General features: G+C 37.7%; 1 protein-coding gene across 1 annotated transcript in view; it reads right to left on the bottom strand.

Moving 5' to 3' along the window:
- Nucleotides 1-15,876, bottom strand: part of ksr2 (kinase suppressor of ras 2) — a 169,749-nt gene extending 153,873 nt beyond the window's left edge. Inside the window, exon 1 of the mRNA XM_079815181.1 lies at nt 15,220-15,876. Within this exon, the coding sequence (XP_079671307.1) occupies nt 15,220-15,396 (177 nt within the window). The 5' untranslated portion in view covers nt 15,397-15,876. The remainder of the gene's footprint in view (nt 1-15,219) is intronic.
- Nucleotides 15,877-16,764: the final 888 nt, after the last annotated feature.

Genomic DNA, 16,764 nt, shown 5'->3' with positions numbered 1-16,764 from the left:
TTCATATTCGGAACACAAATGAAGATATTTTTGTTGAAAGCTGATGGCTGAGAAAGGCTTCAGATAGGCCTCCATTGGCATTCAGTACACTTATACTCCCAAGACCGATAAAAGGCACTTAAAATGTCATTACAAAGTCCATCTCACCACAGTGACTCTACAATAATCTTACGATGCGACGACAATAGTTTTTGTGCGCAAAAAAAAATCAAAATAACATCTTTATCCAGCTTGTTATTGCCTTCCGCGTGTGCCTCCACGACGCATGCGCGAGAATATGACGTAGCGCCGGGGCTCGGGATTCCATGAAATGCACACTCTAACCCCATTTTGAGCACTACGCCGAGACCTAAAGCACGATCAATGTAGAATCCAACAGCTTAGACACGCGCGTCTTCCTCTGATTGTAAACAAATCACTTCTGGGTCATCTGTCCGAACGCCGGATCTGCGTCATATTCTCGCGCATGCGTCGTGGAGGCACACACGGAAGGCAGTAACAAGTTGGAAAAAGGTGTTATTTTGATTTTTTTTGCGCACAAAAACTATTGTCGTCGCATCGTAAGATTATTGTAGAGTCACTGTGGTGAGATGGACTTTGTAACGATGATTTGAGTGTCTTTTATCCGTCTTGGGAGTATAAGTGTACTGAATGCCAATGGAGGCCTTTCTCAGCCATCAGCTTTCAACAAAAATATCTTCATTTGTGTTCTGAATATGAACGGAGGTCTTACGGGTCTCGAACGACATGAGGGTGAGTAATTAATGACAGAATTTTCATTTTTGGGTGAACTAACCCTTTAACTGGAACTTAACCGTGCTCACATGTGCTCACGTTTTTCAGTGCTAGTCCGTAATCTGGCTGCCGCATTTTGTACCATTTGTGAAAGATCCCACTGTAAAAAATGATCGGTAAAAGACTGTACAAATGCTACGGTTAAAAACAGTTAACTGGTTAACAGAAAGTTTCCGTACTACGGTGAATAACTGTAATAGATCTAACCTTACATTTAATTTTACAGTAAAATACTGTTAAATTTACGTGAAAAAGAACCAGTCATTTACAGTGAAAAAACGTAAATTGACATTCCCAGAATTCCATGCGTGACACTTCACATTTGATGTATTTTCGTTGAAATAACTGTTTCTTCTTAGTTTTCTCTAATCAGTTATGTACATTAGGGTTTTATGTTACATTTAATGTTGTTAAATTAATGTTTATTGCATTTTTAAAATTTAATGCGTGTTGCCAAGATGGTGTTTAGTGTTTAGTGTTTGTGTGAATGACACTGTGCACCTTCTATATATTAGTATTGTCCTCCTAAAAGCTGCTTGTGATGAGCTTTGATTCCTCATGTGACTCTCATCACCACTGTGATTGGTGGTTGTCAGTATATATATATAAAAGGTACTTTTATTAAAGTAAATATTAGTATTTCAATAGATTGGTAATTTAACATTATTTCAGTTTATGAAATAAAGAAATAATTTAACATAAATCTGTAAAACCTAAAATATTGCTATACTGTATTTTTTACGGTAAAGTTCTGGCAGCTTTCGTTTTTTTACCGTAAATTTTAGGGGGATTTTTTTTACAGTGAGAGAGCATCATCTTGATTCTAGCAATAGATCTTAACTGAAAGAAACTGCTTTTCACAACAGCACTAATCTGATTATCAAAACACAGAGTGGAACCAAACATAACACCAAGGTTTTTGACACAGTCGCGCACATTAGAAAAGAGAGGACCAAGCTGAAAGACAATGTCAGAGCTGATGGGCCAAAGATGATTATTATTTTATTTTTTTATTATTTAGCTGTAAAAACAATAGGCCGATAGCTGATTATCTGATGAACAGATGTATCAGCCAATAACCTATATCAGCTGATTATCTGATTATGCATTTGAATTTTAAAAAATAATAATAATTATATGCATGTATAAATGATTTATAATAAATACTGCAATATTACAGAATTTTCGATTTTGATTTCATGTTGACCTTCAAATGTGTGCAGACTCCATGTAGGCCAAACAAAGTAACTGTGTTTTTTATTGTTGAAGTATAGTTATATGACACACAAGCAGATCCGTAAGCAAACTCTAAATGCAATGCTTGGCATTTCATCTGTCCTTAATGTCACTCAATATTTTATGATCTCTTTGAACTGATTCTAAGCATGTTGAAAAAAACATGAATATTCTAAACTGGACAAGTTTCCCAAGACAGTGATGTCACTGTAATGTTCGTGCAGGGAAACAAGGAGGCAACATTTAAAGCGTTGTTAGTACTTTCATAAATAAGCATAACACACGAAAACCTCACAGGAGGCACTAGTTATTTTCTATAGCATTTTCCACTTCCCTTTTATGTATTATATACAGTATCTCTCTTTGTGGTTTAAATAGCATCCATTTGTTTACAAGGATGCAGTGTTGTAGAAATGGTAGAATTCTAGCATACATTAAAATTAAATAAAACATTAGTATATACACAAACACACATTAGCAAAACTATTTTGCAGACAATTCACACAACTTTTAAAAAGCATAAATGCACTACACTGTAAAAAAAATATTCTTACATCAAGTAAATGTTGCTAAAAAAAAATGTTAAGCACAGCAGGTGAGTTAGATTAATGCATTTTTGAGTTCATGTAGGTCTACAAGGAAAAAAGATTTTGTGGTTCAGCTCCATTCCCAGCATGCACTGGGGTGTGAATAATTAATATGATCGCACTGTTTACCAATTTTATTCACACAGTTGTTGTGGGGTTTGTTGTCACGTTTAGAAATGTAAGGTATTTTATGAGCAGTTTTGTCCCATATGATTTCACGTGAACATACACTGAAAAAAATGTTTGGTGTAGAAGCAATTTTCACTCAGAAATTGCAAGTAAATTTCACAAATAATTACAAAGATATGGCAAGTAACGCACTGAATTAAACATGACATTTTGAAGTGGAAAGACTGAAATAGTATTTTCTTGTAAAACATATCAATCTTTGTTTTATTTACAACTTCAAAAATTATTTAGAATGTTAATTTATAGAAAACATAAGAGGAAGCACAAATGATTGAAAGAACGATTTGCAAAAAAAACTAAATATACGTTCACTCAAACATTGACTTATGACTTAATTATTCAACTCAAAAGTAATGCAAACTATTTACTTTTTTTACATTCCATAATTTTTTTTACAATGTACAAAAAGTATAACATACTGCAAAACATGTTTTGTCCACAAGGAAAGAGGTAATGAATGTCACACACATTCATGAAAAAAGGATTATGGTTGACAAATCACCCAGAAGATCCCATCAAGATACATTATGACCTTTTAAAGAGCACCTATCATGGCATTTAAAATGTTCCAAATATTGTTTTAGAAGTCCCCAACAACAGTTTTGCATGCATGCAATGACAAAAAAGACTTTAGTTTTCTTATAATATGCATTTATTTTTACCTGTTTTGACAGCGATTCTCAAATGATTCCTTTAGTGATTCACTTTTCAAAACCCCGCCTTTACGTGACGCTAATCTGCGGTGATTGGTCCGATGACCCAGTCAGTTGTGATTGGTATAGTCTGTGCAGATATTCTCGGAAACGGAACGCCCATCAAAGTCTTATAGTGACAGTAATTTGTTAATTTGTGTCAGGAGTTATGAATATGAAAACCGCGTCGGTACCGTTTGATTGTAATATGAGCCTCAGCTGATCTCATTCATAAAAAAACTCCTCACGAAGACTCGCGACAAATCAACATCCCTCAGGGCTTTTAGTTCAAAAGTGTGCAGATGAGGAGACATATTGATAGATTCTCATATGTCTGTGTCAAATTTCTAAACAGAGGAGTATTTTTTATTCAATACTTCCTCAAAATGGGCAGAAATAGCCTAATCATGAGCGATTGAGTCTCGTGTTGTTTTCAATTCATACTGGCAGCCGGAGGGCGCTCTGTGCACATGTAGTCCATATATGGTACAGACAGACGAAGAAGATACCATGTGCCATAATAAAAGTCCATAATAAAAGCTTCCTGAGATCGCGAAACATACATTTGACGACTAATAATAAACACTCAATCGCGACGATGTATGGTTTGTCTTCAAGCCACTTAGTCTTCAAATGCTCATCCTTGGGCAGATGAAAAAAGTTTGCTTTTGAGTCGCACTTCAGAACACAGCGTCTCGTCGCCATGATGTTTTCTAGTTTTCACTGGCGTCTTGGAGCGCAATAAGTGGGCGTATCGTATTCAAATAACTTGACAAGTTGACGTCATCTAGTCAGAGAAAAAGCTTCGGTCTTCTAACGATTCTTAAAAATGACTCCGAGTCGACTCTTACTTTTGAAAGAAAATAACTATATATACGGTGCACTGTCATATTTCAAGCTATCACAGGATGTTTTTGTTCACTTAGATCTATGTTACACACTACATGAAAGGTAAATTTCAAAATTCCATGATAGGTGCTCTTTAAACTAATGAGTAAATAAGAATCAGCTATTTGATCATTTCAGCCTTAGCAGTTTATTGAACACTGTCCATCTACAGTTTATTCTGTTTCATTTGTGTTGGGTTGATCGCCCTTGGCAACACTGTTTGCTGAATGTTACTGCATGAAAATAAAGCACTTTGTCTGTGGGTCCCAGATTAAAGCCTAAAGATGTTCTTTAAAAAGCATTTTCTCTCAAAGTTTTCAATTTACTACCTGAACTAAATGGCCTTTCTGAACTGGAAAAAATAACTGACCCAAATCCAGGAAAACTGAATTATAAACTCACAATACACATCACTCTCTTGTTATTTTGGAACAGCTGCACTCTGCGTGCATCCGGAAAGTATTCACAGCGCTTCACTTTTTCCACATTTTGTTATGTTACAGCCTTATTCCAAAATTGATTAAATTCCTTATGTTTTCCTCATTTTTACAAACAATATCCCATAATGGCAACGTGAAAGAAATTTGTTTGAAATCTTTGCACATTTATTAAAAATAAAACACAAAAAAAATCACATGTACATAAGTACTCACAGCCTTTGCCATGACACTCCAATACCATCCCTACAGTGAAGCATGGTGGTGGCAGCATCATGCTGTGGGGATGTTTTCAGTGGCAGGAACTGGGAGACTAGTTAGGATCGAGGGAAAGATGATTGCAATGTACAGAGACTGTCAGGGTGTGGTACATGAAAAGGGAGCGAGGACTCAAGTGCAAATAAAGATGGGATTTATTAAATAGAAAATTAAACAAACCCAAACAAAACGTTCACGTGGGAAGTCAAACTAGAAATACTTAAACACAAGGACCAGGAACATGTAGCAGGACAGAGAACAGACGACATCTGACTTAAGACAACGATCCAGCACAGAACTGCAGACACGAGGAGATTATAAAGAGTGACAAATCAGGCAGGAAATTTGGGAGAACAGGTGGGGCAAATTAACCAATAATCAGATAACAAGAAAAAGGGCAGGGTGACAAGGGACCAGAGACATGACATCACACCAGAACCACCACATGTGCTGCACAGGACAAGACAGACATGTGACAGAGACATCCTTGATGAAAACCTGCTCCAGAGCGTTCTGGACCTCAGACTCCAACAGGACAGCGACCCTAAGCACACAGCCAAGATAGCAAAGGAGTGGCTACGGGACAACTCTGTGAATGTCCTTGAGTGGCCAGCCAGAGCCCACACTTGAACCCGATTGAACATCTCTGGAGAAATCTGAAAATGGCTGTGCACCGACACTCCCCGTCCAACCTGATGGAGCTTGAGAGGTCCTGCAAAGAAGAATGGGAGAAACTGCCCAAAAATAGGTGTGCCAAGCTTGTAGTACCATATTCAAAAAGACTTGAGGCTGTAATTGGTGCCAAAGGTGCTTCAACAAAGTATTGAGCAAAGGCTGTAAATACTTTTTTTTTTTTCCCCGTTTTTTATTTTTAATAAATTTGCAAAGATTTCAATCAAACTTCTTTCACGTTGTCATTATGGGATATTGTTTGTAGAATTGAGGAAAAAAATAATGAATTTAATACATTTTGGAATAAGGTTTTAACATAACAAAATGTGGAAAAAGTGAAGCGCTGTGAATACTGTTACATGTCTGGTCTGTTTCTGTTGTGTTATTTTTCATGCATCACATGTTCTCATGTTCAGTTTCCCGCCTCTTGTCTGCCTCCCCGGTTAACATCATTATTAGTTCATCTATGTCAGCTGTGTGTAGTTCATTATCATCTGTGTCACCTGTGCCCCTCGTTATTTCAGTGATCTGTGTTTGTATATAAGTTCCTCTTGTGCACTCTGTCTTTGTCCGGTCACTGTTATGTATACCCGCGATGTGATACTGTTATACCACCCACTATGCAATCCCTGTATGTGTTTTTGAACCTTCCCTCAGTAAACTACGTTTGAGATAGTGATGTGGAAATGAAGCCTCATGAAGCAGTGAGGCTTTACCCTGACTGTTTCGGGAAAAGATTCAAAGCTTCGAGAGTGTCAAGAACAGTGCCATCTGGTGCTTATTTAAAATAAAGCAGGCAGAAGTCTGTGGAAGAACCTCTGTCAGATGAAGCAACCACAACACACTCCATCGTTTCAATGCTATGTGTACAAATAAAAGCTTATGTTTGTGTTTAATGTGTCCAGTAAATAAATTAATTTACCCATTAAAGTGTGTCAATAAAATATAATATGAGCTTATATGATTCAATAAGATGTAACGTAGGCCTACTCTCTCCACACACACACACACACACACACACACACACACACACACACACACACACACACACACACACACACACAAAATAAGGACATTGTGTGATAGGATCATCTGTAATTAAATGTGCTTATGACACTTGGCAGTGATAGTGCTTGTGTAACAGTAGGAATGACAGTAAGGCAAATATTTTACCAAAATACAAAGACACAACTCCAACAAACAAAAAATAGTAAATAGTGACAAATAAATGTTTATCTAAATGTAATATATTATTTAACTTTCAAAGTACAGCACTCTCCTCACAAAACCATCAACCAGACTGAGGCAACAAGGACTTGTTAAGTAAGATCTGGGGGTTCGAACGAAGCTTCTGACACGCAAAGTGAAACGCGCACGTGATTGGACAGAAAGTGAGGCTTCATTTGTCATCGGTCACGTGACTCTAGGAAACCAATACACACCCCGATACGGAGCTTCACTACAAAATGTGTCGCATGCGCGATACGCGCATCGACGCTTCAGTGTCATACGTAACATCACTAGTTTGAGATACTCCTCTGCCTCTCCTTGTCTTCCTGCCTGAGCCAAACTGTAACAAATACTTTCCGGGTGCACTGTATTTTGTGACAAAAACAAACTTCTTTTTTTTTTTTTCTTCTTCTTCAGCTGAACCCTTTTGACCTAAAATATTTACCTGAAGTATCCCAGAGATTTTGACTTAATATTTCAATAATTTAACCACACATTCCCATTCTTCATGATTAATGGTCATATGGAAAGCAGGTAATAAAAGGATGTTTTTAGTATGTTTTATTTTTTTGCATTGTTATTTGTTAATTAATAATTTTAATCGTTTGGTAAACCCTGCTTTAATCCTTTTATGTCAAGTCAACCTTTATATCTATAGCACATTTAAAAACAACAGAAGTTGACCCAAAGGGCTTTACAGATCAAGCAAGAATTACATTTAAAACCATACAATAAATTAAAATACAAAACCATGGCCCGGTTTCACAGACAGGGCTTAGATTAAGCCAGGATCGGGCCTTAGTTTAATTATTAGGACATTTAAGCTTTTAGAAACATGCCTTAGAAAAAAACATTACTGGCATATTTTAAAGCAGCACTAGGTAGGTTTTGCTCTCGGGGTCCCCCTACAGTTGGGAAACAGTATTGACCTCTAACGTTACTACTGTCGTGAACTGTCATCATCTTACATCAGTGGATGCATCGCACGTGCATTTATTGACATGGCAACTATGATAGCCCTGAACACTGCCGGAGTTCACATGCAGGTGTTCTGCTTGCGTCGCGTGTGAAATGTCTTCATCCCAGGTACAGTGGCATATGTTTCAGCATGTCATATGAATATAATTTCATGGGTTTTATTTTTTTCAAACGCCAAATGAAATTTATTTAATTGTTTTAACCCATAACATACAATGAATGTTATGATCTTAGGAGATATCATACTATAATCAATTATGATCCCTGATTAGAAAATACTGAAACTATCTGATGCATTTGAAGGACAGAGTTTGTCTAGACTAGTGTTAGACCGATATATCGGGCCGATATTTGCGATTTTTACATGTATCGGCTTCGGCCGATACAAGGCTGCTGCATTCGCCGATATTTTTTTTCAAGAGATTAAGTTAAGTGTTTCTAAGCATTAAAGGGGCTATATGCGTTTTTCTGAAATTTAAACTCGCGACTGACACCTGTGGCCAAAAAACAGAACTGCTCTCATTTTCTGCTCGCTCTCGCAGCGGTGGTGACGTCACATCCGCAGACAGCGCGGGAAAAGACGACCCGCCAGAAAATAGGAAAAATAGGATACAGGCTTATAGGTGCACCCACTGTGAGCGGACAAGGTGTCAGTATGTTCATCAGGAGATGTTTGAGTCATAAATGGTAAAATAAAAAGGCTATTGTTACGTTTATTTGGGGGGAAAAGTTGCATATAGCCCCTTTAAATTACTAGGTTGTAAATAATTTTAAAAGTATAAAAGTTTTAAGTATAGTACAGTCAGTGTGCACTTTATTATGCTGCTTGCTTGTTGATACTGTGTGCAATAGTGTAATTATTTTATTTATGCTTAAATATTTATTTTCAGAATTTAGTTTCACCACTGAACTCTTTTTTTCTTGTTCTACCTCACCTGTTTTTACTATTTGTTAAATATTTTTTTTTTAGTTCAATAAATGTTCCTTTTATAAATTTTAAATTGTTAACATCCTGATCATTGTGTCATTTTTATGATGTAAATTGAGGGAGCAAAAGCAGTATCGGCTCCAAACATCGGCTCAAGAAAATCGGCAGCCCGTATTGGTCATCGGCTAAAAAATCCAGCACTAAAAAAATCCATATCGGTCGATCCCTAGTATAGACCACAAATATAGGCTACTTTAAAAGGTGCAGTAAGCAATTTCTGATAATCGTTTTTGAACACTGTTGATATTTGAAATCAATCCAAACAAACACACCCCTGCCTTTATATTTTTCCACAAACACACTATGTAAGAGTAAATGTCTCTTTATCATAGCAGAAGAGAAGCGAAATAAAGCTTCGCGAAAAATGACGATCAAAGATCAAAAAATAAACATTCAGTACAGTACTCAGGAGAATATACAAGCAAGAGTTTGTTGTTAGTCGCCAGCAGAGCACACTCAAAACCAATGTTACTCACGCATAGAGCAGAAACAAAGCAACCTCAGACTTCCTGCTTCGGTCTCTCCAGCACTGGAAAGCTTTTCTAATATTAACGCCGGTCCTAAAGCTCTTGCCTGATCATAACCCTTCTTTCCCCAGTGATATTCCTCTGAGTTTTCTCTTTTGTAATGTCTCTCAGCCATCTCTCCTTTCTACAGTTTGTCTTCAAATCTCCCTCTTGCTCACTCACTCTCTTCCCCCATACTTTTTTTTATTTTAGATATCCTTTCTTTTACCAGGAAATAATCCCATTGAGATATAAATCTCTTCTACCAGGGAGTCCTGGCCAAAATGACAGCAAAAAGTAATCACAACAAAAGTAAACAAATCCAAAAGATACACAAAACGAGAAATACAAAATACAAAAAAGTCCTGCCCAGCACTCGTATAATTACAGTTCTTAATAATGACTAAAAATATATATATAAATAACCATAAAATATAACATTATGTAAAACATGAACATGATTTTCAAATAAACCTCTAAAAGGTTTCTACGAATATTTAAAGATGGGAGCACTTCTAGCATCAAAATACTCTGCATTTCATTCCATAGCCTAGGAGCATAAGAGGAAAAGGCAGTTTTGCCAAATTCAGGATACGATCTAGGCACAATTAAAAGTAATTTTGAAGATGATCTGGTTTTATAAGTACAAGTACAGTATGATGAAAGACTACAGATATATGAAGGCAATTTGCCTAACAGAGCCTTAGCAGTAAACAGCAGCATATGCATTTTTCTCCTCTGATACAAGGACCAACCAACCAGTTCATACAAAGTACAATGATGAGTACGTGTAGGAACACCAGTCACAAATCGTATTGCAGCATGATATATACGATCAAATTTTTTTTTAGTGAAGACAGATTTGCATGCATATAGATCACATCACCATAATCCAGCACAGGATTTTGGATGATTCTCTTTTTAGATTCTCTGGGTTAAAGGGTTAGTTCACCCAAAAATGTAAATTCTGTCATTAATTCTTCACCCTCATGTCGTTCGACACCCGTTAGACCTCCGTTCATATTCGGAACACAAATGAAGATATTTTTGTTGAAAGCTGATGGCTGAGAAAGGCTTCAGATAGGCCTCCATTGGCATTCAGTACATTTACACTCCCAAGACCCATAAAAGGCACTAAAAACGTCGTTACAAAGTCCATCTCACCACAGTGGCTCTACAATAATTTTACGATGCGACAACAATAGTTTTTGTGCGCAAAAAAAAATCTAAATAACACCTTTATCCAACTTGTTCTTGTCTTCCGTGTGTGCCTCCACGACGCATGCGCGAGAATATGACGCAGATCCGGCGTTCGGACACATGACCCAGAAGCGATTTGTTTACAAGCAGAGGAAGATGCGCGTATCTAAGCTGTTGAATTCTACATTGATCGTGCTTTAGGTCTCGGCGTAGTGCTCAAAATGGGGTTAAAGTGTGCATTTCATGGATTCCCGAACCCCGGATCTGCGTCATATTCTCACGCATGCGTCGTGGAGGCACACACGGAAGACAAGAACAAGTTGGATAAAGGTGTTATTTTGATTTTTTTTTGCGCACAAAAACTATTGTCGTCGCATCGTAAAATTATTGTAGAGTCACTGTGGTGAGATGGACTTTGTAACGACGTTTTAAGTGCCTTTTATGGATCTTGGGAGTGTAAATGTACTGAATGCCAATGGAGGCCTATCTGAAGCCTTTCTCAGCCATCAGCTTTCAACTAAAATATCTTCATTTGTGTTCCGAATATGAACGGAGGTCTTACGGGTGTCGAACGACAGGAGGATGAGTAATTAATGACAGAATTTTCATTTTTGGGTGAACTAACCCTTTAAGGTTTCATGATAATGGACAAGCCCCAACTGATTGGCTACAAGTGTGTTGTGGTGCTCTGACCAATCCAATTTCGGCAGTGTTTCTCAGAAATCCCTTACTGCACCTTTAAACCTTGAATGAATTTCCATCATCTGGGGGGAGCATGTATAGTTAAAGAGGGATCACTGTATCGATGTAACCGAATGGCATTACGCTTTGAGCATCACTGGTGTTTGGTAAATTGAGGATGCTAATGCACGTCCATCACCAGGTAAACAAGCAAGAACCCCCAGATAATATCTAATGTTTGTAATTATTATTCCATCAACATGAACAAACAAAGTGCTTCATTGTGACATGCTGACACGGGTGACGGCTGCAATCAACAGCCAACGGGAAAATGGGTTTCCCCACGTCAAGAAAACAGAGCACAAAAACACTGGAGCTGTTGAAAAGCAGACTATACGGTGGAGTAAAAAAAAAAAAGGATAAATCCAATGCCAACACACATGCAACAGCACATGATCAAAAGTATAATCTTACACAAAAAAACGAATAAAGCAATACTAGATTATAAAAGACAAATGACTGACTATAGCCAAAATACTGGCTTAAAGAATACAGTAAGTGTCATATGTACAGAAACATCTGGCCTACACATCAACCTCGTGAGCATTGATCACTTTTAGGACAGACCCAGTCTAATGTAAAGCGTTATTTGAAGCCTAAACATGCAATAGAAGACAAACAACTGACTGCTGGGAGGAAATCTGTGCCAAATAACACAGAACTGCAGTTGGATGTGGTTACGTGTCAAATTCCCCATCCACTCAGACAGGTGCCCGGGGATACGTGTCCAACAGGGAAGTTGTCACAAGGATCACTATATCTCTGTAACTATAAGGTTTCAAGTTACACAACTGTGTTTTCTCTAGCAGTGGTTTTGTAGGTTGGTTTCAAGCACACAATTCGAAAACTGTTTTAAATGGATAGTTCACCCAAAAATGAAAAATAGCCCATCATTTACTCACCCCCAAGTCATCCGAGGTGTATATGACATTCATCTTTCAGACGAATAAAATCAGAGTTATATTACAAAAGTCCAGGCTAATCCAAGCATTAGAATTGGATTCATAGTTGCTCTGTTTTTGAAGTCCATAAAAAGGGCATCTGTTCGTCAAATAACGTGCTACACGCAGCTCCGGGGTGTTAATAAAGGCCTTCTGAAGCGAATCGATGCGTTTGTGTAAGAAAAATATTCATATTTAAAACTTTATCACGTAAACTTTCGGCCTCCGCCTTCCATGGAAAAGTGTTGAATGCTGAAAGTGAAACTCAAGATGCGTACGTGACGTCATGACGAGCGGACCTGGTCGTGTTAGTCTTTCGATCGGCAGAGGCACTTTCAACAATTTTTCCATTAATTGAACAGGGAAGGCGGGCGGCCGACAGTTTACTTGATAAAGTTTTAAATATGGATATTTTTCTTACATAAACGCGTCAATTCGCTTCAGAAGGCCTTTATTAACACCCCAGAGCCGCGTGGAGCATGTTATTTGACGGACAGAGGCACTTTTTATGGACTTCAAAAACAGAGCAACTATTAATCCAATTCTAATGCTTGGATTAGCCTGGACTTTTGTAATGTAACTCCGAAATTATTAGTCTGAAAGAAGAATGTCATATACACCTAGGATGACTTGAGGGTGAGTAAATTATGGGCTAATTTTCGTTTTTGGGTGAACTATCCCTTTAAATGTTCATTTTAAACAATGTATTAATTGCAGCGTCTCTTAAAACACTAGTCTGATATGTTAGGATACATTTTTACTGTTTAATTGATTTTTTGTCTACATTTTGCTAAAAAGCCTACAGCAAAAATGTAGGTTATTTTTAGTAGCTTAAATCAGAAACATACTGCATGGCCAATATATTCGGATAGATTATATTGTCGTAAGACCTTCGTTCATCTCCGGAACACAAATTAAAATCTTTTTGATGAAATTTGAGAGCTTTCTGTCCCTCCATTGACAGCTATGCAACTGACTCTTTGACGCTTAAAAGTTCATAAAGAGATCGTAAAACTAATCCAAATGAATCGAAATGGTTTAGTCCAAATTTGATCGCTTTATATGATGAACAAATTGAATTAAGGCTTTTATTCACATATAAACATTCAGCAACTCACACATCATGGTAAATTGAAGCTCAAGCATGTTCACTTAACGTGCGAGAACCAATGAGGTTCATTCTCGTGTGTTACGCAGCACGTTTGAGCTTCAGCAAGGACCAATGAGGTTCATTCTCGTGTGTTACGCATCACGTTTGAGCTTCAGCAAGGACCAATGAGGTTCATTCTCGTGTGTTACGCATCACGTTTGAGCTTCAGCAAGGACCAATGAGGTTCATTCTCGTGTGTTACGCAGCACGTTTGAGCTTCAGCAAGGACCAATGAGGTTCTTTCTCGTGTGTTGCGCAGAACGTTTGAGCTTCAGCAAGATCCAATGAGGTTCCTTCTCGTGTGTTGCGCAGCACGTTTGAGCTTCAGCAAGATCCAATGAGGTTCCTTCTCGTGTGTTGCGCAGCACGTTTGAGATTCCTCAAGGACCAATGAGGTTCATTCTCGTGTGTTGCGCAGCACGTTTGAGATTCCTCAAGGACCAATGAGGTTCATTCTCGTGTGTTGCGCAGCACGTTTGAGCTTCAGCAAGAACCAATGAGGTTCATTCTCGTGTGTTACGCATCACGTTTGAGCTTCAGCAAGAACCAATGAGGTTCATTCTTGTGTGTTACGCATCACGTTTGAGCTTCAGCAAGAACCAATGAGGTTCACTCTTGTGTGTTACGCATCACGTTTGAGCTTCAGCAAGAACCAATGAGGTTCATTCTTGTGTGTTACGCATCACGTTTGAGCTTCAGCAAGAACCAATGAGGTTCATTCTCGTGTTACGCAGCACGTTTGAGCTTCAGCAAGAGGTTTGTTCTTGCACATCAAGCAGTTTCGGTTGAGCTTCTGTTTATGTTTGCTGATCAATGTTTATATGTGAATAAAAGCCTAAATTAAATATGTCCATCATATAAAGTGATCGAGTCCCTTCAGACAACTTGGACTAAGCCCCTCAATTCATATGGTTTCTTTTTTTGATCTTTTTATGAACTTTTTGAAGCTTCAAAGTGGTAGTTGTGTAGCTATCAATGGAGGAACAAAATCTCTAAGATTTCATCAAAAAGATCTTCATTTGGGTTCCAAAGATGAACGAAAGTCTTACGGGTTTGGAATGACATGAGGGTGAGAAAAATTTACATTTTTGGGTGAACTAACCCTATAAATCAGCATGAAATCAAATTGAATGGCTAATAGAACATAAAGATAAAGACATAAAGAAAAAAAACAACAACAGTTAAAGACATTAAAACAACAAGCCAAACTGCATTTTTTTATGGGACACTCTGATCTAGATATCTTGCCTTTGAAAAACCCATATTTGGTCGACCACTATAGTAGATAGGCTACACTATACTGCCATCATGCCAAACGAATATATCTGGGACATTAACTCTAATTACATAATATAATTTAAAACAATGCAGTGTTTATATTGTACGTACGAATGTTTTAATGACGCTGATGATTTAAAAACGAGGATATAAATTAATGTCAACAATAGGCCCCTTTCGGTATCCATGTTAGCAGCGCGAGCGCACGATCGAGCCACCTTCTTCACCACCTGCAGAATGCGCAAGCTCGCGCCTCTCACTGCAGCGCGAGCTTCTTCCTTTATTACGCCAATACAGTCAATCCCCGAGATGCAACTTTAATATGAAACGCATTTAAAGATGCAACATTGTTTAATGTGCATGCACACATATGCTCTCGTGACATTTGTACAAACGCAGGGGGCTGGGGTGCAAAATTCACATTTGGGCTCGGGCAAATGGATGCTTGCTTACCTCCAGCGTTCGGATTTCTTTTTGTGTCAAGTCGTTGGATGTGGCACATTTGGTCCTCAGACCTTCCAGGCTGGAGATACTAATGTCAATCATGTTTTGCACCAGTTCGCACTGCTGCAAGGCTTTTTGCAAACTCAGATGATGCTCGTCGCTTTTGGTCATATTCTCCTCGTCCATAATTTGTGAGCAGTGGTCCTTTTCTTATGTGCAGGCTACTTTTTTCGCTCAATCAGATCAGAAAACACTTTTGATAGTGCGTTTAATGGTGTGATCATGAAAACCTAGACTCTACGTGTAAGGCGATTCCATTGTTGATATCCTGGTCTCCTGACGGTGTTGTCATCAGGGTTGCACAGTTTATGTTTGATGCTCCAGCTTGACTCTACCATAATACACAGATATTGAAGGAAGGAAGGAAAAAATAAAAATCAGATCCTCGCTGCGGTGGCATCAGCTAGATCCATTGCGCGCTTGTGAAATGCAACTCAAACTGAGACATCTTTGTCATAGATGATTAAGGAGAACGATAGGTGATCTTTCTTAACGATAACGTCTGATTTGACTGCCTGTATTCCCCTTCTGGAGCATCATCAGCTGCATCCCGGCGCTCCCCCATCACACCGACATGTTCGCGTCAATCAAATTCACAGCAACAGCATCAGCAGCATCGCATCGCATCGCCGACACAAGCAGGGGAGAGAGTTCTCGCGAGATAAGCATCAATGCAGTGAGCTCACTGTTTGAACTCGGAGGACCTTTTCTAATCAAACCACTTATATGTTCATGCTTTATAAAAGTAGTTTAACTGCCGTTCGAATGAACGTACTGCCCGGCCCCTAATGCATTTCCAAGTGTACTTTACAATTGACACGATCCACTCCAAAAATTATGATGACAAGATTCAACCTGATAACATTGACTTACACAGCAATAAAAGTCATTTTAAAAGGCAGGAAATAAGTCAGGTTCACCTTTTACAGGGCTATAGCCTATTATAGAGTGATTTGTTTTTTATAAAACAAAAAAACAAAAACAAGACGGTTTGCTGGTCTTTAGCTGATTTACACTGCATGGTCTAACAACCTGACCAAGTGCCAAAGTGCCCAGCAGCCACCTGAGCAAGTGTTAAAAAAAAATATATAATAATAATAATAATAATAATAATACAAAAATAATTATATATATATATATATATATATATATATATATATATATATATATATATATATATATATATATATATATATATATATATATATAAAATACAAACACACAAATACATTGTGTGTGCGTGTGTGTGTGTGTGTGTGTGTGTATGTGTGGTTTGTTCAGGTTGCAAACAAACCTGCACAAATTATAAGTGGTCTTTTTTTTAAACATTTTTTTCACACACGTACATATTTGAGGTCTTTTATTTTTAATTAGACTATGTATTACGGATTTATTTACGGATTTTTATATTATTAAGTGTTGCTTTTTACATCTATTTATATCTAATTATGTTTTTTAAATAATACCCTTACTTTGTAACCTCTAATTTTTAAT

This window comes from Gobio gobio (genome assembly GCF_949357685.1).
Source record: "Gobio gobio genome assembly, chromosome: 4".
In the NCBI taxonomy this organism is placed as follows: Eukaryota; Metazoa; Chordata; class Actinopteri; order Cypriniformes; family Gobionidae; genus Gobio; species Gobio gobio.
The sequence above is the reverse complement of the archived record's forward strand: the minus strand, read 5'-3'. Positions and strand labels throughout refer to the sequence as shown.